This window comes from Phocoena sinus, chromosome 3 (genome assembly GCF_008692025.1).
Source record: "Phocoena sinus isolate mPhoSin1 chromosome 3, mPhoSin1.pri, whole genome shotgun sequence".
Taxonomy (NCBI): Eukaryota; Metazoa; Chordata; class Mammalia; order Artiodactyla; family Phocoenidae; genus Phocoena; species Phocoena sinus.
The window spans coordinates 137,489,652-137,509,274 of record NC_045765.1 but is presented as its reverse complement, the minus strand read 5'-3'; the positions used below and the strand labels follow the sequence as shown (position 1 = coordinate 137,509,274).

Here is a 19,623-nt window from a genome sequence, read left to right as displayed (position 1 = left end):
TTCTAATCTCATAGCATTGTGGTTGGAAAAGATGCTTGATATGATTTGAATTTTCTTAAATTTACCAAGGCTTGATTTGTGACCCAAGATGTAATCTATACTGGAGAGTGTTCCATGTGCACTCAAGAGGAAAGTGTAATCTGCTGTTTTTGGATGGAATGTCCTATAAATATCAATTAAATCTATCTGATCTATTTTATCATTTAAAGCTTCTGTTTCCTTATTAATTTTCTGTCTGGATGATCTGTCCATTGGTGAAGTGAGGTGTTAAAATCCCACACTATTATTGTATTACTGTCGATTTCCTCTTTTACAGCTGTTAGCATTTGCCTTATGTATTGAGGTGCTCCTATGTTGGGTGCATATGTATTTATAATTGTTATATCTTCTTCTTGGATTGATCCCTTGATCATTATGTCATGTCCTTCCTTGTCTCTTGTAACATTATTTTAAAGTCTATTTTATCTGATATGAGTATTGCTACTCCAGCTTTCTTTTGATTTCCATTTGCATGGAATATCTCTTTCCATCCCCTCACTTTCAGTCTGTATGTGTCTCTGGGGTCTGAAGTGGGTCTCTTGTAGACAGCATATAGATGGGTCTTGTTTTTGTTTCCATTCAGTGAGCCTGTGTCTTTTGGTTGGAGCATTTAATCCATTCACATTTAAGGTAATTATCGATATGTATGTTCCTGTGACCATTTACTTAATTGTTTTGGGTTTGTTTTTGTAGGTCCTTTCCTTCTCTTGTGTTTCCCACTTAGAGAAGTTCCTTTAGCATTTGTTGTAGAGCTGGTTTGGTGGTGCTGAATTCTCTTAGCTTTTGCTTGTCTGTAAAGCTTAAATTTTCTCCATTGACTCTGAATGAGATCTTTGCCGGGTAGAGTAATCTTGGTTTTAGTTTCTTCTCTTTTATTACTTTGTATATATCATGCCACTCCCCTCTGGCTTGTAGAGTTTCTGCTGAAAAATCAGCTGTTAACCTTATGGGAGTTCCCTTGTATGTTATTTTTCCCTTGTTGCTTTTAATAATTTATCTTTGTCTTTAATTTTTGTCAATTTCATTTCTATGTGTCTCGGTGTCTTTCTCCTTGGGTTTATCCTGCCTGGGACTCTCTGCACTTCCTGGACTTGGGTGGCTATTTCCTTTCCCGTGTTAGGGAAGTTTTCGACTATAATCTCTTCAAACATTTTCTTGCGTCCTTTCTTTCTCTCTTCTCCTTCTGGGACCCCTATAATGTGAATGTTGGTGCATTTAATGTTGTCCCGGAGGTCTCTTAGGCTGTCTTCATTTCTTTTCATTCTTTTTTCTGTATTCTGTTCCTCGGCAGTGAATTCCACCATTCTGTCCTCCAGGTCATTTATCCGTTCTTCTGCCTCAGTTATTCTGCTATTGATTCCTTCTAGTGTATTTTTCATTTCAGTTATTGTATTGTTCATCTCTGTTTGTTTGTTCTTTAATTCTTCTAGGTCTTTGTTAAACATTTCTTGCATCTTCTTGATCTTTGCCTCCATTCTTTTTCCGAGGTCCTGGATCATCTTCACTATCATTATTCTGAATTCTTTTTCTGGAAGGTTGCCCATCTCTACTTCATTTAGTTGTTTTTCTGCGGTTTTATCTTATTCCTTCATTTGGTACGTAGTCCTCTGCCTTTTCATCTTGTCTGTCTTTCTGTGAACGTGGTTTTTGTTCCACAGGCTGCAGGATGGTAGTTCTGCTGTCTGCCCTCTGGTGGATGAGGCTGTCTTAGAGGCTTGTGCAAGCCTCTTGATGGGAGGGACTGATGGTGGGTAGAGCTGGGTGTTGCTCTGGTGGGTGGAGCTCAGTAAAACTTTAATCCGCTTGACTGCTGATGAGTGGGGCTGGGTTCCCTCCCTGTTGGTTGTTTGGCCTGAGGCGACCCAGCTCTGGTACCTACCAGCTGTCTGGTGGGGCTAATGGCAGACTCTGGGAGGGCCCACGCCAAGGAGTACTTCCCAGAACTTCTGTTGTCAGTGTCCTTGTCCCACGGTGAGCCACAGCCACTCTCTGCCTCTGCAGGAGACCCTCCAACACTAGCAGGTAGGTCTGGTTCAGTCTCCTATGGGGTCACTGCTCCTTCCCCTGGGTCCCAATGCACATACTACTTTGTGTGTGCCCTCCAAGAGTGGAGTCTCTGCTCCCCTCAGTCCTGTCCAAGTTCTGCAGTCAAATACTGCTAGCCTTCAAAGGCTGATTCTCTGGGAATTCCTCCTCCTGTTGCTGGACTCCCAGGTTGGGAAGCCTGATGTGGGGCTCAGAACCTTCAGTGGGTGGACTTCTGAGGTGTAAGTGTTCTCCAGTTTGTGAGTCACCCACCCAGCAGTTACAGCATTTGATTTTATTGATATTGCGCCCCCCTTACTGTCTCATTGTGGCTTCTCCTTTGTCTTTGTATGTGAGGTATCTTTTTTGGTGAGTTCCAGTGTCTTCCTTTTGATGAGTGGTTCAGCAGTTAGTTGTGATTCTGGTGCTCTCGCAAGAGGGAGTGAGAGCACGTTCTTCTACTCCGCCTTCTTGAACCAATCTAGGAAACAGTACTTTTTTGCCTTAATAGTATCTATAGAAGGGTTAAATGTGGCCTTTTGAAATTTGACACTATTCGACACTTGAATATTAACTACGACCAAGTTGCCAATGTGTGCGCTGTTGGCAGTTATTGGCCTCAGTCTATATTGACAATATAATTTCTCTAGTTTTTTTTGTGTAGTTACAAGTACAAAGAATTTCTGGCTTTCATTGGACCATATTGATACTTAGTGGGATTTCAAGCTAAAAATTAGAAAATTAATTCAGAAATGTTGATAACAAACCACATTTGTTTTAGTGTAAAAATTTGTGTTTTTTTTAAATGTAAATGATCATTAAAAATGTGCAGTTTTTTGAGCAATACAGATGAGCATTTATATCACAAAATGTATTTCAATAGACTATTATAGTTTCAGGTTACATTTATTAAGGGCTTATGTATGCCAGGCATTGGTCTAAAGTATAAAAAGCTCTTTACATGAACTGTCTCCTTTAAATCTCACAATAATCCTCTGAAGAGGCTTTATTATGAATCCCATTGTACACATGAGGAAAGTGAGGCACACGGGTAAACTGTCCAAATGTTTTGAATGCAGGCAGTGGCACTCTAGAGCTTTTAACTGCTACTCTTTACTACTTCCCTGAAATCTTTCTCTAAAAAGAGATGATAGAAAGTTTGAGTCAGTGTACTTTGTTGGGCACACTATGTTCCTTAAAACCCTTCCTGGGCTTCCCTGGTGGCGCAGTGGTTGAGAGTCCGCCTGCCGATGCAGGGGACGCTGGTTTGTGCCCCGGTCCCGGAAGATCCCACATGACGCGGAGCAGCTGGGCCCGCGAGCCATGGCCGCTGAGCCTGCGCGTCCGGAGCCTGTGCTCCACAACGGGAGAGGCCACAACAGTGAGAGGCCCGCGTACCGCAAAAAAAAAAAAAAAAAAACCCTTTCCTTCCCTCCTTTTATTTGAGTCGCTCTAATAGAGTGCCAGGTACTGTGGGAACTGATAAATAAGACACAGTTCCTATTCTCAAGTTGCTCCCAGTTTGGAGAGCACAGTCTTCAGCCAGTTCCTATGCTGCAGTGCATCGTAAAGAGGAGGAGCATAAAGAAAGAGTTCTGGGAGCATGGAGGATTTTTCTGTGATCGCGTTTTAGTAGTTATTCCCCTTCTGTAGCATTACGTTATGGACAAGGACAGCTGATCCTGTTTTGTGAAGCATGTATACAATAAAGATAATTTTCATGGTTCATGGGGAAGAACCAAAAGGCTGGTAGGCTTTGCACTTTGGAATTCTGGATATTCTTTATGTGGTGACAGAATGTTGATGAGCTTTGGCCCTTAGTTCCTGGCAGTTGCTGGTCATGGGCAACCAATGTCCGATATAATTAACTTTAATCCATACTTTGAAGATTAGCCAGTTGCATGAGCCAGAATTGTTGTAAATTCACATGGACTCATCAGCCTGCACATATATATTTCTCCAAATTTAGTGTGTTCTGTCATTTCTCTCAAAACATTGGCATTCTCTTGGAATAGCCTGGCATGTGTTCCTTTCCAACTTTAGATTCTTAAAGTTTACTATAACAAATTATTATGCAAACAGATATAAAGTGATCTGTCCTTTGGGATATTCAGCATAACATGTTAGTTAGCTTTATGATTGTTTACCCTTCACAACTAGCTCAACAGAAACATTGTCTTTACGCAGTCTGCAGCTAATCAAATATTACAATAATAAAAATACATTTGGAGGTCTTTAATTTCTAATTTGGACCAAGACACCTCAGTTAAAGCATAAAGATGATTGCCAGATGGAATAATTTAAAGATAAGCAAAGGCAGCATTAAAAACAAATAAATTAAAATTTTTAAAAAATTACTGGAATCAAGGAGGGATACAGAATTGAAATACAAAAGTAAACCACAAAGTGTGTATTGGTTTACTCAGCTAAATTAGAATCTCTAGTTCATGGAATTTTAGGACTGGAAAGGGAGTTTGCGGTAGGCTGAATAATGGCCCTTAAGATACCCACCTCCGAAACCCCCAAACCTGTGAATATGTTACCTTATATGGCAAAAGAAACTTTGTAGATTCAGTGAAGATTCTGAGCTGGAGAGATGATTCTGAATTATTTGGGTGGGCCAATGTAATCACTAGGGTTCTTACAAGAGCGAGGAAGGAGGGTCAGAGTCCGAGAAGGAGGTGTGACAATGGAAGCAGAGGTCAGAGAGATGTAGCCTCAAGCCACGGAATGGGGGCCTCCAGAAGCTGGAAAAGGCAAGGGACGGATTTTCTCCTAGAGCCTCTGAGAGAAGTGCAGCCCTGCCAACACCTTGATTTTTTAGCACAGAGAAACTGATTTTGGATGTCAGACCTCTATAATCAATTTGTGTTGTTTTAAGCTACTACAATTGTGGTGATTTGCTATATCAGCAATAGGAAGCTAGTACAGACCTTAAATGTCATGTAGCACAGTGACTCTTAGTCTTTCTTAAGCCTCACCAATCAGGTTTTTGGGAGAGGAAGGGACCTGGGGGAAACAGGAAGCACTTGTTGATGCTCAGAAGGATTGGGAGATTAGGAGAAATTTTTTTTTTTAATTTTATTTATTTATTTAGTTTTTGCGGTACGTGGGCCTCTCACTGCTGTGGCCTCTCCCGTTGCGGAGCACAGGCTCCGGACGCGCAGGCTCAGTGGACGAGGCTCACGGGCCCAGCCGCTCTGCGGCATGTGGGATCTTCCCGGACCGGGGCGTGAACCCGCGTCCCCTGCATCGGCAGGCGGACTCTCAACCACTGCGCCACCAGGGAAGCCCTAGGAGAAATTTTTGGTGTCCAAGATTTACTATGAAGATCTCAAGAGAGCACATTCACTGCAGTTAGTAGTATAGGACTGAGGTAGAGCAATGTCTTGCAGTTGTTCTGGGAATCCTCAGTTCCACCAAAGCTGCTGCTCTCTCTTACTAGTAGTTTTTATCCCTCCTCCTCCCATGAATGAAGAGCTGTCTCAGCTATCATAACTGCCTTGACTATGTCCACTGCCAGCCAACCATCCTTTACATTTATTTGTGAAATCCTCTTGAATCCATTTTGTCCTGAATTGGTGGTTTGTATGTCAGCTCAGATTAATGAACCTGTCTCTGCCGGATCCACAGAAAAGCCTGAAACTTTCCCTAACTAGGAAATTTGTTCTAATTGTTGACAGAAAGTAGTTTTTTTAAGTTAATTGCAACTCTTTCTCTTGCGTTTGAAGACTATTTTCTTCTGTTTAATGAAAATGAGGAATATTTGGTCAACTTCTGTTTTATTTGGTCTGCTTGAAAATCAGTTTTGCTTTTCTTTTTCTAGCCAGTTTATCTTTTTTCACTTAGAGCATGTTATTTTCTAAGTTGTTAGGTATTTTGTGTTTCTCTGGAAACTTATCCAAGTGCCCTCTGATCCTTTTAAGCTGCAACTCCCTGAACTAAATCTAGTTATTTAGTTTTATCATTGGATCTAGTCAGTGGTAGAAGATAGAGTACCTTTTCCTGATGTGTGAAAACAACCCCGCATTAATTTTGAATGTTGACTTGAAGTTGACAGTTGAAATACAGATTGGCATTAACTTTGAATACAAATCAGCTGATTAATGCAATTTGATATGTTAACTATATTACTAAGAACCTCCATAATGTGAAATGACCTTTTCAAACTAAAATTTTTGACTTTAAGATGTGTTCTTTTGGAAATTATTTTGTTTCATCATTATTAAAAAATAATGACACATGAGGGTCCCTGAATTTAATTATAGAATCTCTGCTTTTGATGGGGCACATTCTTTGTGCCTTTAGTTCTTCCACTTGATATTTAATTGTTTTGTGTTTGCTTTTGTAGGTCCTTTTGTTTTCTTGTGTTTCCCACTTAGAGAAGTTCCTTTCGCATTTGTTGTAGAGCTGGTTTGGTGGTGTTGAATTCTCTTAGCTTTTGCTTGTCTGTAAAGCTTTTGATTTCTCCCTCGAATCTGAATGAGATCCTTGATGGGTAGAGTAATCTTGGTTGTAGGTTCTTCCCTTTCATCACTTTAAATATGTCCTGCCACTCCCTTCTGGCTTGTAGAGTTTCTGCTGAGAAATCAGCTGTTAACCTTATGGGAGTTCCCTTGTATGTTATTTGTCGTTTTTCCCTTGCTGCTTTCAATAATTTTTCTTTGTCTTTAATTTTTGCCAATTTGATTACTATGTGTCTCGGCATGTTTCTCCTTGGGTTTATCCTGTATGGAACTCTCTGTGCTTCCTGGACTTGGGTGGCTAGTTCCTTTCCCATGTTAGGAAAGTTTTCGGCAATAATCTCTTCAAATATTTTCTCAGGTCCTTTCTGTCTCTCTTCTCCTTCTGGGACCCCCATAATGCAAATGTTGTTGCGTTTAATGTTGTCCCAGAGGTCTCTTAGGCTGTCTTCATTTCTTTTCTTTCTTTTTTCTTTATTCTGTGCCGCAGCAGTGAATTCCACCATTCTGTCTTCCACGTTACTTATCCGTTCTTCTGCCTCAGTTATTCTGCCACTGATTCCTTTTAGTGTAATTTTCATTTCAGTTATTGTGCTGTTCACCTCTGTTTGTTTGTTCTTTAATTCTTCTAGGTCTTTGTTAAACATTTCTTGCATCTTCCCGATCTTTGCCTCCATTCTTTTTCCGAGGTCCTGGATCATCTTCACTATCATTATTCTGAATTCTTTTTCTGGAAGGTTGCCCATCTCCACTTCATTTAGTTGTTTTTCTGGGGTTTTATCTTGTTCCTTCATCTGGTCCATAACTCTCTGCCTTTTCATCTTGTCTTTCTGTGAATGTGGTTTTTGTTCCACAGGCTGCAGGATTGTAGTTCTTCTTGCTTCTGCTGTCTGCCCTCTGGTGGCTGAGGCTCTCTAAGAGGCTTGTGCCAGTTTCCTGATGGGAGGGGCTCGTGGTGGGTAGAGCTGGCTGTTGCTCCCACTTGATATTTAAAGAACATAAAGTTAAAATATTCTGTACACTAAATATTTTGTGTATACCAAACAGTGCCTTAAAATACATAAAAAATTAGTTTCAATTTAAGTTCTTCTTGGCTGAGATTTGGTTAATCTTGGTAATTTATTTTATTAGGTATTATAAGGAACTGTTAGCTGGGGAGAAAAAGAAATACAGACTCTGCCCACTTAACCAAATGCCCATTGAGCAAAGTATCCAGATGTTCTAATAACTACTTATTGTTGATCAATTTCAATAAAGTAGCTGTCAGAGAAAGCACTGAAAGTCTTAACTGATTTTTTTTCTTTCTCTGTTGAGCTCTCTTTAAGACCTTGCAAAATCCTGCTCCTCATTCAAGCTTTACTCCTTAGACTGAGCATGTGCTGCTGGTTTTTATCTGAACCAAACTTTATTATGATATTGGCAAAATGGTGATTTTATAACCCCACTACATTTATCAGTTGATGGTCCACCACTATAGGGGAGAGTGTTCCCACCCTCCCTTCCTTCCTTTCATCCTTTCCTTATTGACTTATGAATCTGTTATCGCTCTTGACTCATGAATTCCCACTTTCCACAGTGGGTTATAATCCATGACTATCCGTATTTATTTATTTAAAATTTATTTATTTATGGCCGTACGCGGGCCTCTCACTGCTGTGGCCCCTCCTGTTGCACAGCGCAGGCTCTGGACGCGCAGGCTCAGCATCCATGGCTCACGGACCCAGCCGCTGCGCGGCATGTGGGATCTTCCCGGACCGGGGCACGAACCCGCGTCCCCTGCATCGGCAGGTGGACTCTCAACCACTGCGCCACCAGGGAAGCCCTATCCTTATTTATTTTGATGTTCAAATTACTTTCTTTATACACCTTAGTGTCATACGTGCCTTTAAAGACCCAGGTCCATGTCATTCTTTCATGCGCATTTAGTTTGCTTTGTGCTCTGCCTTCTTTCTCACTTTTTGTAAGGATTACACAAATTCAGTCTTTCCTCTTTTTTACAATTCAATTGTTTATTACATGTTAGTGAGCTTTACCTTCTCTGAGTCTGTTATTGTCTTTTTCTTACTGCTTCTGTTATTCCCTGTGAACCTAAGGGATTGTTCATCCCTCCCCATCATTGAAGAAAGGTTTAAAAGTCCTGAACTGGAGACTGTGATGCTTGTTTACAAAATCAAGCACCTCTGAAACTTCATTCATCATGCCTTTTCTTTTTCTACATTCATGTAATCAGCAGGCTTAGGAGTATATTTTGGTTATTTCAATATACTGCATTTTTCTCTTTTTTATATTCATGCTTAAAATTCTATATTATTCTTTTTTTTTAAACATCTTTATTGGGGTATAATTGCTTTACAATGGTGTGTTAGTTTCTGCTTTATAACAAAGTGAATCAGCTATACATATGCATATGTTCCCATGTCTTCCCTCTTGCGTCTCCCTCCCTCCCACTCTCCCCATCCCACCCTTCCAGGCTGTCACAAAGCACCGAGCTAATATCCCTGTGCCTTGCGGCTGCTTCCCCCCAGCTATCTACCTTACTACGTTTGTTAGTGTGTATATGTCCATGACTCTCTCTCGCCCTGTCAAAACTCACCCTTCCCCCTCCCCATTTCCTCAAGTCCGTTCTCCAGTAGGTCTGTGTCTTTATTCCTGTCTTACCCCTAGGTTCTTCATGACATTTTTTTTCCTTAAATTCCATATATATGTGTTAGCATACGGTTAAAATTCTATATTATTGTTAAAATATTAAAATGACATTCATGTTCAGGATTGAGGGTTAGTATTAATAACTTCCATTTAATGAGCGTACAGTTTGGTGCCTGGAGAAATTTTTTTTTCAAATGTTTTATCTTATTGCCATTGTAAAGGTATTAAAATTTTAAAGTAGACATCTCAACTCAAGAGTCTGTGTAACATTTTGGAAATGCTTTCTTTCCAAAAAAGCATTTTCCTCAGATGCTTGAGGCAGTTTGAAAATAGCTGCAGTAGTGCTGAATATAGTTTGTGTTAACTACACGGAGAGTATGAACGTGAATTGTCAGTATTTTGCCTCATTTCTTTTGTTTTCAGGAGTGATTAAAAACCCTGGTTTGGAACAGACAATGACATTAGGATAGCAGTGTCTAGCCAAAAAAAAAATCTTGTTTTTAGAGAATATTTAAAAATTTTTACTCAACTGTTGAACTGTTACATTTCCAAAAAATGATTAATTTTATGTATTAATTTTATTCTCACCAAAATAAAGTAGTAAATCAACTATACTTCAATAAAAAAAATAAAACTGTAGGTAGCCCACTGAGGGAAGAGATGATAAATGTCTTTTAAAAGAGTCTTACATATACACACCACTATATAGAAAATAGATAACTAATAAGGACGTACTGTACAGCACAGGGAACTCTACTCAGTACTCTGTAATGGCCTGTTTGCGGAAAGAATCTAAAAAAGAGTGGAGGGACTGCCCTGGTGGCACAGTGGTTAAGAATCTGCCTGCCAGTGCAGGGGACACAGGTTCGAGCCCTGGTCCAGGAAGATCCCACATGCCACGGAGCAGCTAAGCCCGTGCACCGAACTACTGAGCCTGTGCTCTAGAGCCTGTGAGCCACAACTGCTGAGCCCGTGTGCCACAACTACTGAAGCCCCTGCACCTAGAGCCCGTGCTCGGCGACAAGAGAAGCTACCGCAATGAGAAGGCTGCACACTGCAATGAAGAGTAGCTCCCACTCACCGCAACTAGAGAAAGCCTGCACGCAGCAACGAAGATCCAACACAGCCAAAAATAAATATAAATAAAAAAATAAAAAAGAATGGATATATATATGTATAACTGATAAACTTTGCTGTACAGCAGAAACTAACACAACATTGTAAATCAACTATGCTCCAATAAAAAAATTTTAAATGTCTTAGATTATTAATAGTCCATTCTATACAGTTCATTCTACCTCCTACCCCTAGTAATTTTTCAGAACCTACTTCCCCAGCATTTAAGAGGTGCTGGTAAATGTTTTGCATTGTTGCAGGTACTTTGTGTACTAAGAGACATTTTTTTCTCCTATGTCCATGCAAATACTTAATTAAATTTAAAAAAATTTATAGCTTATAGTATTGTTTGAAACTTTCTGGGTGCTGCTCGGTTTTTCTCAACACTGTAAATTGGATTCTTAGAATTCCTTATTTCACCCATTCAAGCAGAGATAAATAGGTATTTCTCAAACCTCTTCTACAGAGTTTAATATAGCCCTTGGCATGATGTGGGCTTGTAATAACAGCTCGTTAGTACTCTATGGGAAAATTGAGAGAGAGGGAGCTATTAAGTAACTTACTGAACATCATGTAACTAGTTAACTTGAGCTACTAACTAAACAAAAATACCTCTTAAATGCTTGACTATACTGCCTATATTGTATAGTAGTGAAAAGACTCTTGAGGCAGAAAGACCCGAGTTTGACTTACAGGTTAGCTATACTAGAAAAGTTGTGCAAATTGTATAGCGCATCTCAAAGAGTCAGTATTAGTCATTGTGCCAAAATATATGGCGGCAGCCCCTCTTATATATATTCTTGCTCTCTTCTTTTTTTAAGGTACAGGAATGTAGCTCTAAAGCCCAGTTTATTTAACTAAGTCCTGGATTTGAATCAGCTGCTCTAAATTCTAATTCTTGATGGAGATTATTAAAGATGATTAGGGATAGAATGAAATAATATATAAGAAATTTGTAAATTATATCACAATATAAAAGCATGAAGTATTAATTTATTTTAAATGAAGTTAATTTTTTCCCACCATAAAGTTGTTCATTCTCATAGAAAATTTGGAAAACATTTTTAAATAGAGGAGAAGTAAAATGATTATCTGTTGTACAACCACCTAGAGATAACGGTTTTGTTTCCTTTTAGCCCTGAGTTTCTGTTTTTTTAAACATAAGTTGATTATTTAGGAACTTTCAGCAGTCCCAGAATGAAGATTATATAAAAGAGAATTTGAGGGACTTCCCTGATGGTGCAGTAGTTAAGAATCTGCCTACCAGTGCAAGGGACACGGGTTTGATCCCTGGTCCGGGAAGATCCCACATGCCGTGGAGCAGCTAAGCCTGTGCACCACAACTACTGAGCCTGCGCTCTAGAGCCCGTGAGCCACAACTACTGAGCCCAGGCACCACAGTTACTGAAGCCTGCGCTCTCTAGGGCCTGCGTGCCACAACTACTGAGCCCACGTGCTGCATTTACTGAAGCCCTTGTGCCTAGAGCCCGTGCTCTGCAACAAGAGTAGCCACTGCAATGAGAAGCCCGCACACCGCAATGAAGAGTAGTAGCCCCAGCTCGCCGCAACTAGAGAAAGCCCACACGTAGCAATGAAGACCCAATGCGGCCAAAAAAAAAAAAAATTGATTAAAGAGAACCTATCATTTGATACCTTGTTTTCCAATTACAAGCTCCGCAGTAATTCAGGCTCTTCATTATCAGATTGTCTTCATTATCTTCATTCAAAGATGTAGAAAACCATATATCAGTTATTTGGACAATATAAACAGCCATTTTATAGCTCTTTTCAGGTCTGCTTTTGGGAGGGGTCAATTCCTATACTTTTTTAATCTGTTCCTAACAAGGACAGTGTTACGAGTGGGGAGGTCTGGCTTGGCAGCAGTTCCTGTGAAAAGTAACTGGGCATCTTTTTCTTTTTTTGGAGTACAACTGCTTTACAATGGTGTGTTAGTTTCTGCTGTACAGCAAAGTGAGTCAGCCACACGTATACATATATCCCCTCTTCCTTGGATTTCTTTACCAATTAGGTCACCACAGAGCGCTGAGTAGAGTTCCAATAGGGCATCTTACATAACTGTCAGTGATAAAAACCAGCAGTGTGGTGTGGGAGCTGTTACAGACCTAGGCTACTGAAAGGGGCCTGAGGGTATGACTTTCTTGCTGTGCCTTGTGCATCTAGATCACATCCAGCATATTGTATTTACGGTGGGGGACTGAGGTTTGAGCTGGACTGTGACAATATAGGAACAGGTGACTAGGACAGCAGTGAGTCTAGAAGTCCTGTCAGTCATTGAACGGTTGAAAGAACTGAAGATGTTTTGCTTAATAGGCATCCTAGGTTAGCTCAGAGGAATCCACATGTGAAAGAGGGAGTAGACCCTCAGACTACAGACCTTGGAAAGCAATGAGTTGGGGGTTCTTTTTGGTTTAATATAATGAGCGTGTGTGTGTGTGACATGATATATATATATATATATGTGTGTGTGTGTGTATATGCACATATATATATATATAGTTATTGGGATTTTCTAGTAATGGAATAGAGCTAGAGTGGAGTTAGTTTCTGGTCACTGAAGGTATTTAAGCTGAGGTTGGATGGATCCCTGCCTAGAGGTAATATAAAATGCATTTCTTCACTGGATTCATTCATTCATTCACTCACTCACTCACTTTTTATTTGGTCCTTCCTGTGTGCTACGGACTGTGCCCAGTGCTGAGGAGACAGAGATCAATACTGTGGGCAAGAGGTTGGATTACATGACTTCAGAGATCCCATTATGGCTGTGGCTGAACGAAATTGCTTGATGTTTCAGTTTCTTTTGCCTTAATAAAAGAGCAGATATCTGATTTGCGTATTACTCTGCCTTTTAAACACTCCAGCGTGTTACTATCACATTTCTTCTGTGATGTGGAGTAATGCTGCATATTACTTGCTGCAAGTAGGCCTTTAACTTCTGTGCATGACAGTGTTTTTCATGGCAAACGTTTAATTCCAGGCTGACTTCAAAAAGATTCAAAAATTATGAAGTATCATGAGAGAACATAAGGCTTATTAAATGTAAGGTGATATTATTAATGTTGTTGGGAGTTCATTGAACTTAAAGCATATATGGAAGAGTCAGGTTCTAAAGTCACACTTATTTTTTTGAGAGGAGTTACAGTTTGTATATACTGAGATCTTGAATCTCCAAACCTTACCATCTGTAGATTGACCGTATATCTAGACGGATTCTATTCCTGCTTGTAGAGATCAGATAGTACCGGGAGAAGCAGAGATGCCAAGAACAAAGTGTGCAGATTTGGAGGTGATATTGGGGTCTCTGTACATTTCGGCCCATCAAGTAAGGCCAGCTGTTCATTTGTTTCCTGTCTAGGTTTGGAATTCACCCAGTTGCAGGCCGGATGCCTGGTCAGCTTAATGTGCTGCTGGCTGAGGCTGGGGTGCCATATGATATTGTGTTGGAGATGGATGAGATCAACCATGATTTCCCAGGTAAGTGATGGGGATAATGGTGAAGTTTAGGTGTTCTTAGTATGAATAGAGTGATGCCAGTCTTAGGGCATAAATTGTGGGATTACTGAAGACCTACTAGTCAGATGAAGAGTAACCTGCTCCTCGTAAGGATGCAGTTGAAACTAAATAAGGGAAAGACAATACTGAAAAAGGTGCAACAGATTTGTAAGCAGCATGGGTAATTTTCTCCCTCTGAGGAGATCTGAAGGATGGGGAAAATCTTGGGAGGCAGTGCAGTGGACTGCATTGCAGAGGGATTTGGAACAGACCTGGCTTTGGAATCCAGGTCCTGAGTCTCATTTGCTTGTGGCCTTGAACTAGGTACTCAACCTCAGGTTCCTCATTTATAAAATTGCTTCTGCTGATGATTTCGGGTCTGATTCTTGCCAGTGTCTGAGATTTTACTGGTTTTCAGTTGTACCACCTCATGGTCAGTAAGTAGTTTTCTGTTTTCTTTAAAGTACTAGGACTTCACTAGATAAGGTGTTGGACTTTGTGGCTGTCACTGGGTAGATGTTGAATGCTAATGATGTTTGGCCCAAGATCATGTTTGTTAAAATTAAACCAGTTCCCTCTGGCACGTATCCACTGTAAACTTAAAAAGTACTGTTTATTAGAGAAAAATAATGAAATTGTGTGTATGTCTAGGTTCACGTGGCATTTTTGGCAGAGTTCTAAGGTACCTTATATTATGATCCTTAAAGAGGGAATTTAGACCATTTTAATTTTATGCCCCCTTTCAGATTTCACTGTTGCTAAATTATGTGTGAAACCTGCCAGTTCCAGGAATTATGGACACAGCTTTAATATAGTACAGACTCTTAGACCATTTTCTTTTAGACATTGAATTGCATATTAAGTAGTCATTTTAAAAGTTGAAAATGGAATGCAGATCTTTTTTTTTAACATCTTTATTGGAGTATAATTGCTTTACAATGTCGTGTTAGTTTCTGCTGTATAACAAAGTGGATCAGCTATACATATACATATATCCCCATATCTCCTCCCTCTTGCGTCTCCCTCCCACCCTCCCTATCCCACCCCTCTAGGTGGTCACAAAGCACGGAGCTGATCTCCCTGTGCTATGTAGCTGCTTCCCACTAGCCATCTATTTTACATTTGGTAGTGTATGTCCATGCCACTCTTTCACCTCGTCCCAGCTTACCTTTCCCTCTCCCTGTATCCTCAAGTCCATTCTCTACGTCTGCATGTTTATTCTTGTCCTGCCCCTAGGTTCTTCAGAACCTTTTTTTTTTTTAGATTTCATATATACGTGTTAGCATATGGTATTTGTTTTTCTCTTTCTGACTTACTTCACTCTGTATGACAGACTCTGGGTCCATCCACCTCCCTACAAATAACTTCATTTCTTTTTATGGCAGAGTAATATTCCATTGTATATATGTGCTACATCTTCTTTATCCATGTCACAAAGAAAGAAAACTATAGACCAATATCACTGATGAACATAGATGCAAAAATCCTCAACAAAATACTAGCAAACAGAATCCAACAACACGTTAAAAGGATCATGCAGCATGATCAAGTGGGATTTATCCCAGGAATGCAAGGATTCTTCAATATATGCAAATCAGTCAATGTGATACACCATATTAACAAATTGAAGGAAAAAACAATATGATCATCTCAATAGATGCAGAAAAAGCTTTTGACAAAATACAGCACCCATTTATGAGAGTGCAGGTCTTTAATGTTACTGGCAAGATCATTTTGGGATCATAAAAGAGCTATAAAGTCAGATTAGGCAGATCCATTGAGGGGAGGAAAGCATAATAATGCAAGCTCCAGTCAGGGTGCTCAGGTTCAGATGCAGGGCCTATTGCTTTTAAGCTGTGTGACATTGGCTAAGTTACTGAACCTCTCTGATAAAGCTCTTTGTACAGTGCCTAGCACAAGTATTTGTCCTATAAATATTAGCTTCTGTTGTTGTTGTTATAAAGTAAGGTCACCATAATTTGCCTGAAAGTAAAAGTGACCCTTTTAATTTTTATATTTTCTTTTATTATGTAGACACTGATTTGGTCCTTGTAATTGGAGCTAATGACACTGTTAATTCAGCGGCTCAAGAAGACCCCAACTCTATTATTGCAGGCATGCCAGTCCTCGAGGTCTGGAAATCAAAGCAGGTAAAGTTTCAGACTTGTGTGTCATTCTAATAATTAAAGGTCTCTTAAAACACATACACAGAACTTTCCTTGGTCACTTGATGAGAAATGATGATGCCTTTTAGGAGGCTCAGGAGTTAGAGTAGATTTAGGGTCCAGCTCTCTATATCCAGCTTCTGTCAGTTCTGTGGTCACCAGAGAACCTGAGTGAATGCCCTGATCTCGATTAGAACTAAAAGAGATTATCTGGATGGATTAACACAATCTGTAACTACAGCTGAAAAAGGACCTGTGAGCTTTTGGGATGAGTCTGGCTGAATTCCAGGCCGAGTCCAGTGAAGCAAATGGCTTCCCTCCAGGACAGTGAGTCAGTATCATTGCCTTCACATACGAAGATGAACACATTTTTTCATTTAAGTTTTTTGAAAGGGAATTTGTATGTTATGGAGTGTACAGAAGAAAGGTGATTTAGAAAACCAAACAATAACATGGAAGGAAGCAAGCCCTGCTCACAGCACATTACTTCTGAAAAAGCTGATTGCTAGATTGTAGAGAACGCAAACGCTTATAAATTTCCCTCTGCCCCGACTGTGGGCAAGTCTCTTTACCACTCTCAAGTCATATCTGCATTTTCAAAATCATTATAACGTAACGTATATTTTCCCTTTAGTTTGTCTCTCTTTATTGTAAATGTGTGAGTTTTCAACATAGTATTTGTGGTGAGTGAGTAGATATGACATGCACTTGTTCATGTGTATATGGACAGTTGCATTGATCACCAATATTTGAGTTTGTAGGGTACATTACTGTATCAATGGTATATGGAACATGAATAAATTTGCTCTGCTTCCATTTTTGAATAGACTGCGTGTCCTAAAAGACCATAGGAAGGCTTTTCATTTCATGAAGAATTGACTTGATATTCAACAGGACAGCAACATCCACAATCCGTGTAATTGTAAATGTGTAGAACACATCAGTATTAGAGATGGATGGACTTACGCCTTCATTTTTCTTCGTGGAAGCATTCTATTAGTCATTAGCTCTGTTCTGTGACACACTAGATTGCTCTTTGGGTTCTTGTCTTATATCCTTTCTGTCTCATATCCTTTACTTTAAAGCAGTGGACTAAGAATCATACCATTTTCCCACTCAACTACATTTATCTTAGGATGGGTAGTAGAAGCTTATGCACTAAATTTGTTCTCTTTAGCCCATTCAGAGAAAGATGCTTATTTTTCTGACTAGAAAACGTTATACATAGTCTTTATAGAGAAAAGCACTGAGAGAAAAAATCACTTATCACTTGGAGATATACTATTGTTAACATGACCTTTTCTCTAATGGATATAAGAGTACGGGCACATTTAAAGAATTAAAGTTAATACAGAGTAAACATGCATTTAAAACTACTCCTTGTGTATTTTAAGTCTTTGTAGTAAAGAATTAGTAGTGGTACCTGCTTTGTTCAAAGTCAGGGCAGGGCAATGTTTGTGTGCAGAACAAGTCCTGGCCAGGTCTGTTAAATACACCGTCTCACTTAATCTTTGGTTCTTAGGTCATTGTTATGAAGAGGTCCTTAGGTGTTGGCTATGCTGCAGTGGACAATCCAATCTTCTACAAACCTAACACAGCCATGCTTCTAGGCGATGCCAAGAAGACGTGTGATGCCCTTCAGGCGAAAGTTAGAGAGTCCTACCAGAAGTAAAACATAAAGATCAAGCTGTTGTCTAAAAAAGCCACCTCTTCACTTGTGGGAACAGGCAAATAAGTTATTAACATATACAGCTGATACACATCTATATCAGAGCTCTTGAAAGAAAAGGAAGACTCTGAAGAAAGCAAAGCAAATACAGGGAAAATTTTCAAGAGCAGCAATCCCTCAATTTTAAAAAAGGATTGACAAGTCTAAATGTCTTCCTGTGCATAGTTTTTGTGTTATGAATTCCAAAAGTATTTTACACAAGGAGAAGGAACAGCCTCATTTTAGATGTAATCCATTTGGATTTTCCTCAACAGTCAGCAGTGTTTTAAGAAATTAAGTCTTTATGATTTTTTAGGACTTATATTATACATAGATTTGAAAAAATCTGACTCAGTGTAAACATTACAGCCACCTGCGTTTATGTGTTTTCAACAAATGTGACTAATTTGAAACTTTCATCAACTCTTGAGCTGTCCTCTTACCATTTAACCATAATCTGAATTAAACATATCAAATCAGTTTCAATTTTTCAAACTGTACTTCTGATTCTATATTTCAGGGGTGTATTTTCTCACTTCTATTTTAATACATTAAAGGACTAGATAATCTTTCAGAGATGCTGGAAACAAATTATTTGCTTTGTATGTTTCATTAGAACACCAATGAAACATATAATTTGAAATCAGCATTAATTGTATTTTTTAAACCCCATTTCCAATTGGAGATCTCTCTAATTTCGGTCAATTTATAATGTGTAGTACTGTGTTAAGCGCACTTGAATGGAATTCAACTATTTGACTAATAAAATGAGTTCACCATGTTTGCATAGTGATGTAGCAATTGTCTCTGGTGACGAAAGGTTAAACTCAAGTAATTCTGCCTGTTATTTATTTATTTATTTATTTTTAAACATCTTTATTGGGGTATAATTGCTTTACAATGGTGTGTTAGTTTCTGCTTTATAACAAAGTGAATCAGCTATACATATACATATGTTCCCATATGTCTTCCCTCTTGCGTCTCCCTCCCTCCCACTCTCCCCATCCCACCCTTCCAGGCTGTCACAAAGCACCGAGCTAATATCCCTGTGCCTTGCGGCTGCTTCCCCCCAGCTATCTACCTTACTACGTTTGTTAGTGTGTATATGTCCATGACTCTCTCTCGCCCTGTCAAAACTCACCCTTCCCCCTCCCCATATCCTCAAGTCCGTTCTCCAGTAGGTCTGCGTCTTTATTCCTATCTTACCCCTAGGTTCTTCATGACATTTTTTTTCCTTAAATTCCATATATATGTGTTAGCATACGGTATTTGTCTTTTTCTTTCTGACTTACTTCACTCTGCTGCCTGTTATTAATATCTGAGGAAGATTTTGCTACCATGAAATAGATGAGATTAATCTGTTTAACTGCTTGGAAGAATAATTTTTTTCCCAAATCAGAGTGTGTTTTAGGGTGTTATGTAAATGATAACATTTGAGAGAAATGGTGGCACTTTTTAGCTACCTCTTTGTTTAAGCGCCAGTAAAGATTATGTCTTTTTAGCACCAGTAAAGATTATGTCTTTTGCAGTAAAAGTGTAGATTTTCTTCGTGACTTTGCCATTATGCCAAAATCTCTGTATAGGTTGAATGTGTGAAGAATATTTGGAATATCTCTCTCTATATATAATTAATTTGGCATTAAGTTTCTTGAAACAATTATTAACATGTAAAAAGTATCTCTAAATCAGAAAAAGAAATAACTGGTGTGAAATTTTTTACTATAATACTCATGTTTATTGAGTTTAAAACTCATAGTATTTGTTGGTTTAGTAATCAGTTTCTTTCTTGCTGTGCCTGAGATTAAGATCTATTTGTGTGTGCATGTGTTTTAAATCAGGAAAGACTCCTTTTTAATTTTTAAGTGGTAAATGCAATTTGTTAATGGATCTCAGGTCATTTGTAACCTCAAGACTGAATTATATCATGAAAGTTCTATTAGAAGAAAGT

The 19,623-nt window shown here is 39.2% G+C and overlaps 1 protein-coding gene across 7 annotated transcripts in view; it reads left to right on the top strand.

Annotated features, from left to right (window-relative positions):
* NNT (nicotinamide nucleotide transhydrogenase) overlaps positions 1 to 18,461 on the top strand; it is a 95,057-nt gene extending 76,596 nt beyond the window's left edge. For 6 of the 7 annotated variants that reach the window (XM_032627069.1, XM_032627068.1, XM_032627067.1 and 3 more), the window contains 3 exons: positions 13,666 to 13,784; positions 15,837 to 15,952; positions 17,490 to 18,461. In XM_032627069.1, the coding sequence (XP_032482960.1) occupies positions 13,666 to 13,784; positions 15,837 to 15,952; positions 17,490 to 17,639 (385 nt within the window). In that variant the 3' untranslated portion in view covers positions 17,640 to 18,461. The remainder of the gene's footprint in view (positions 1 to 13,665; positions 13,785 to 15,836; positions 15,953 to 17,489) is intronic. The other variant, XM_032627071.1, reaches the window with a different exon arrangement.
* Positions 18,462 to 19,623: the final 1,162 nt, after the last annotated feature.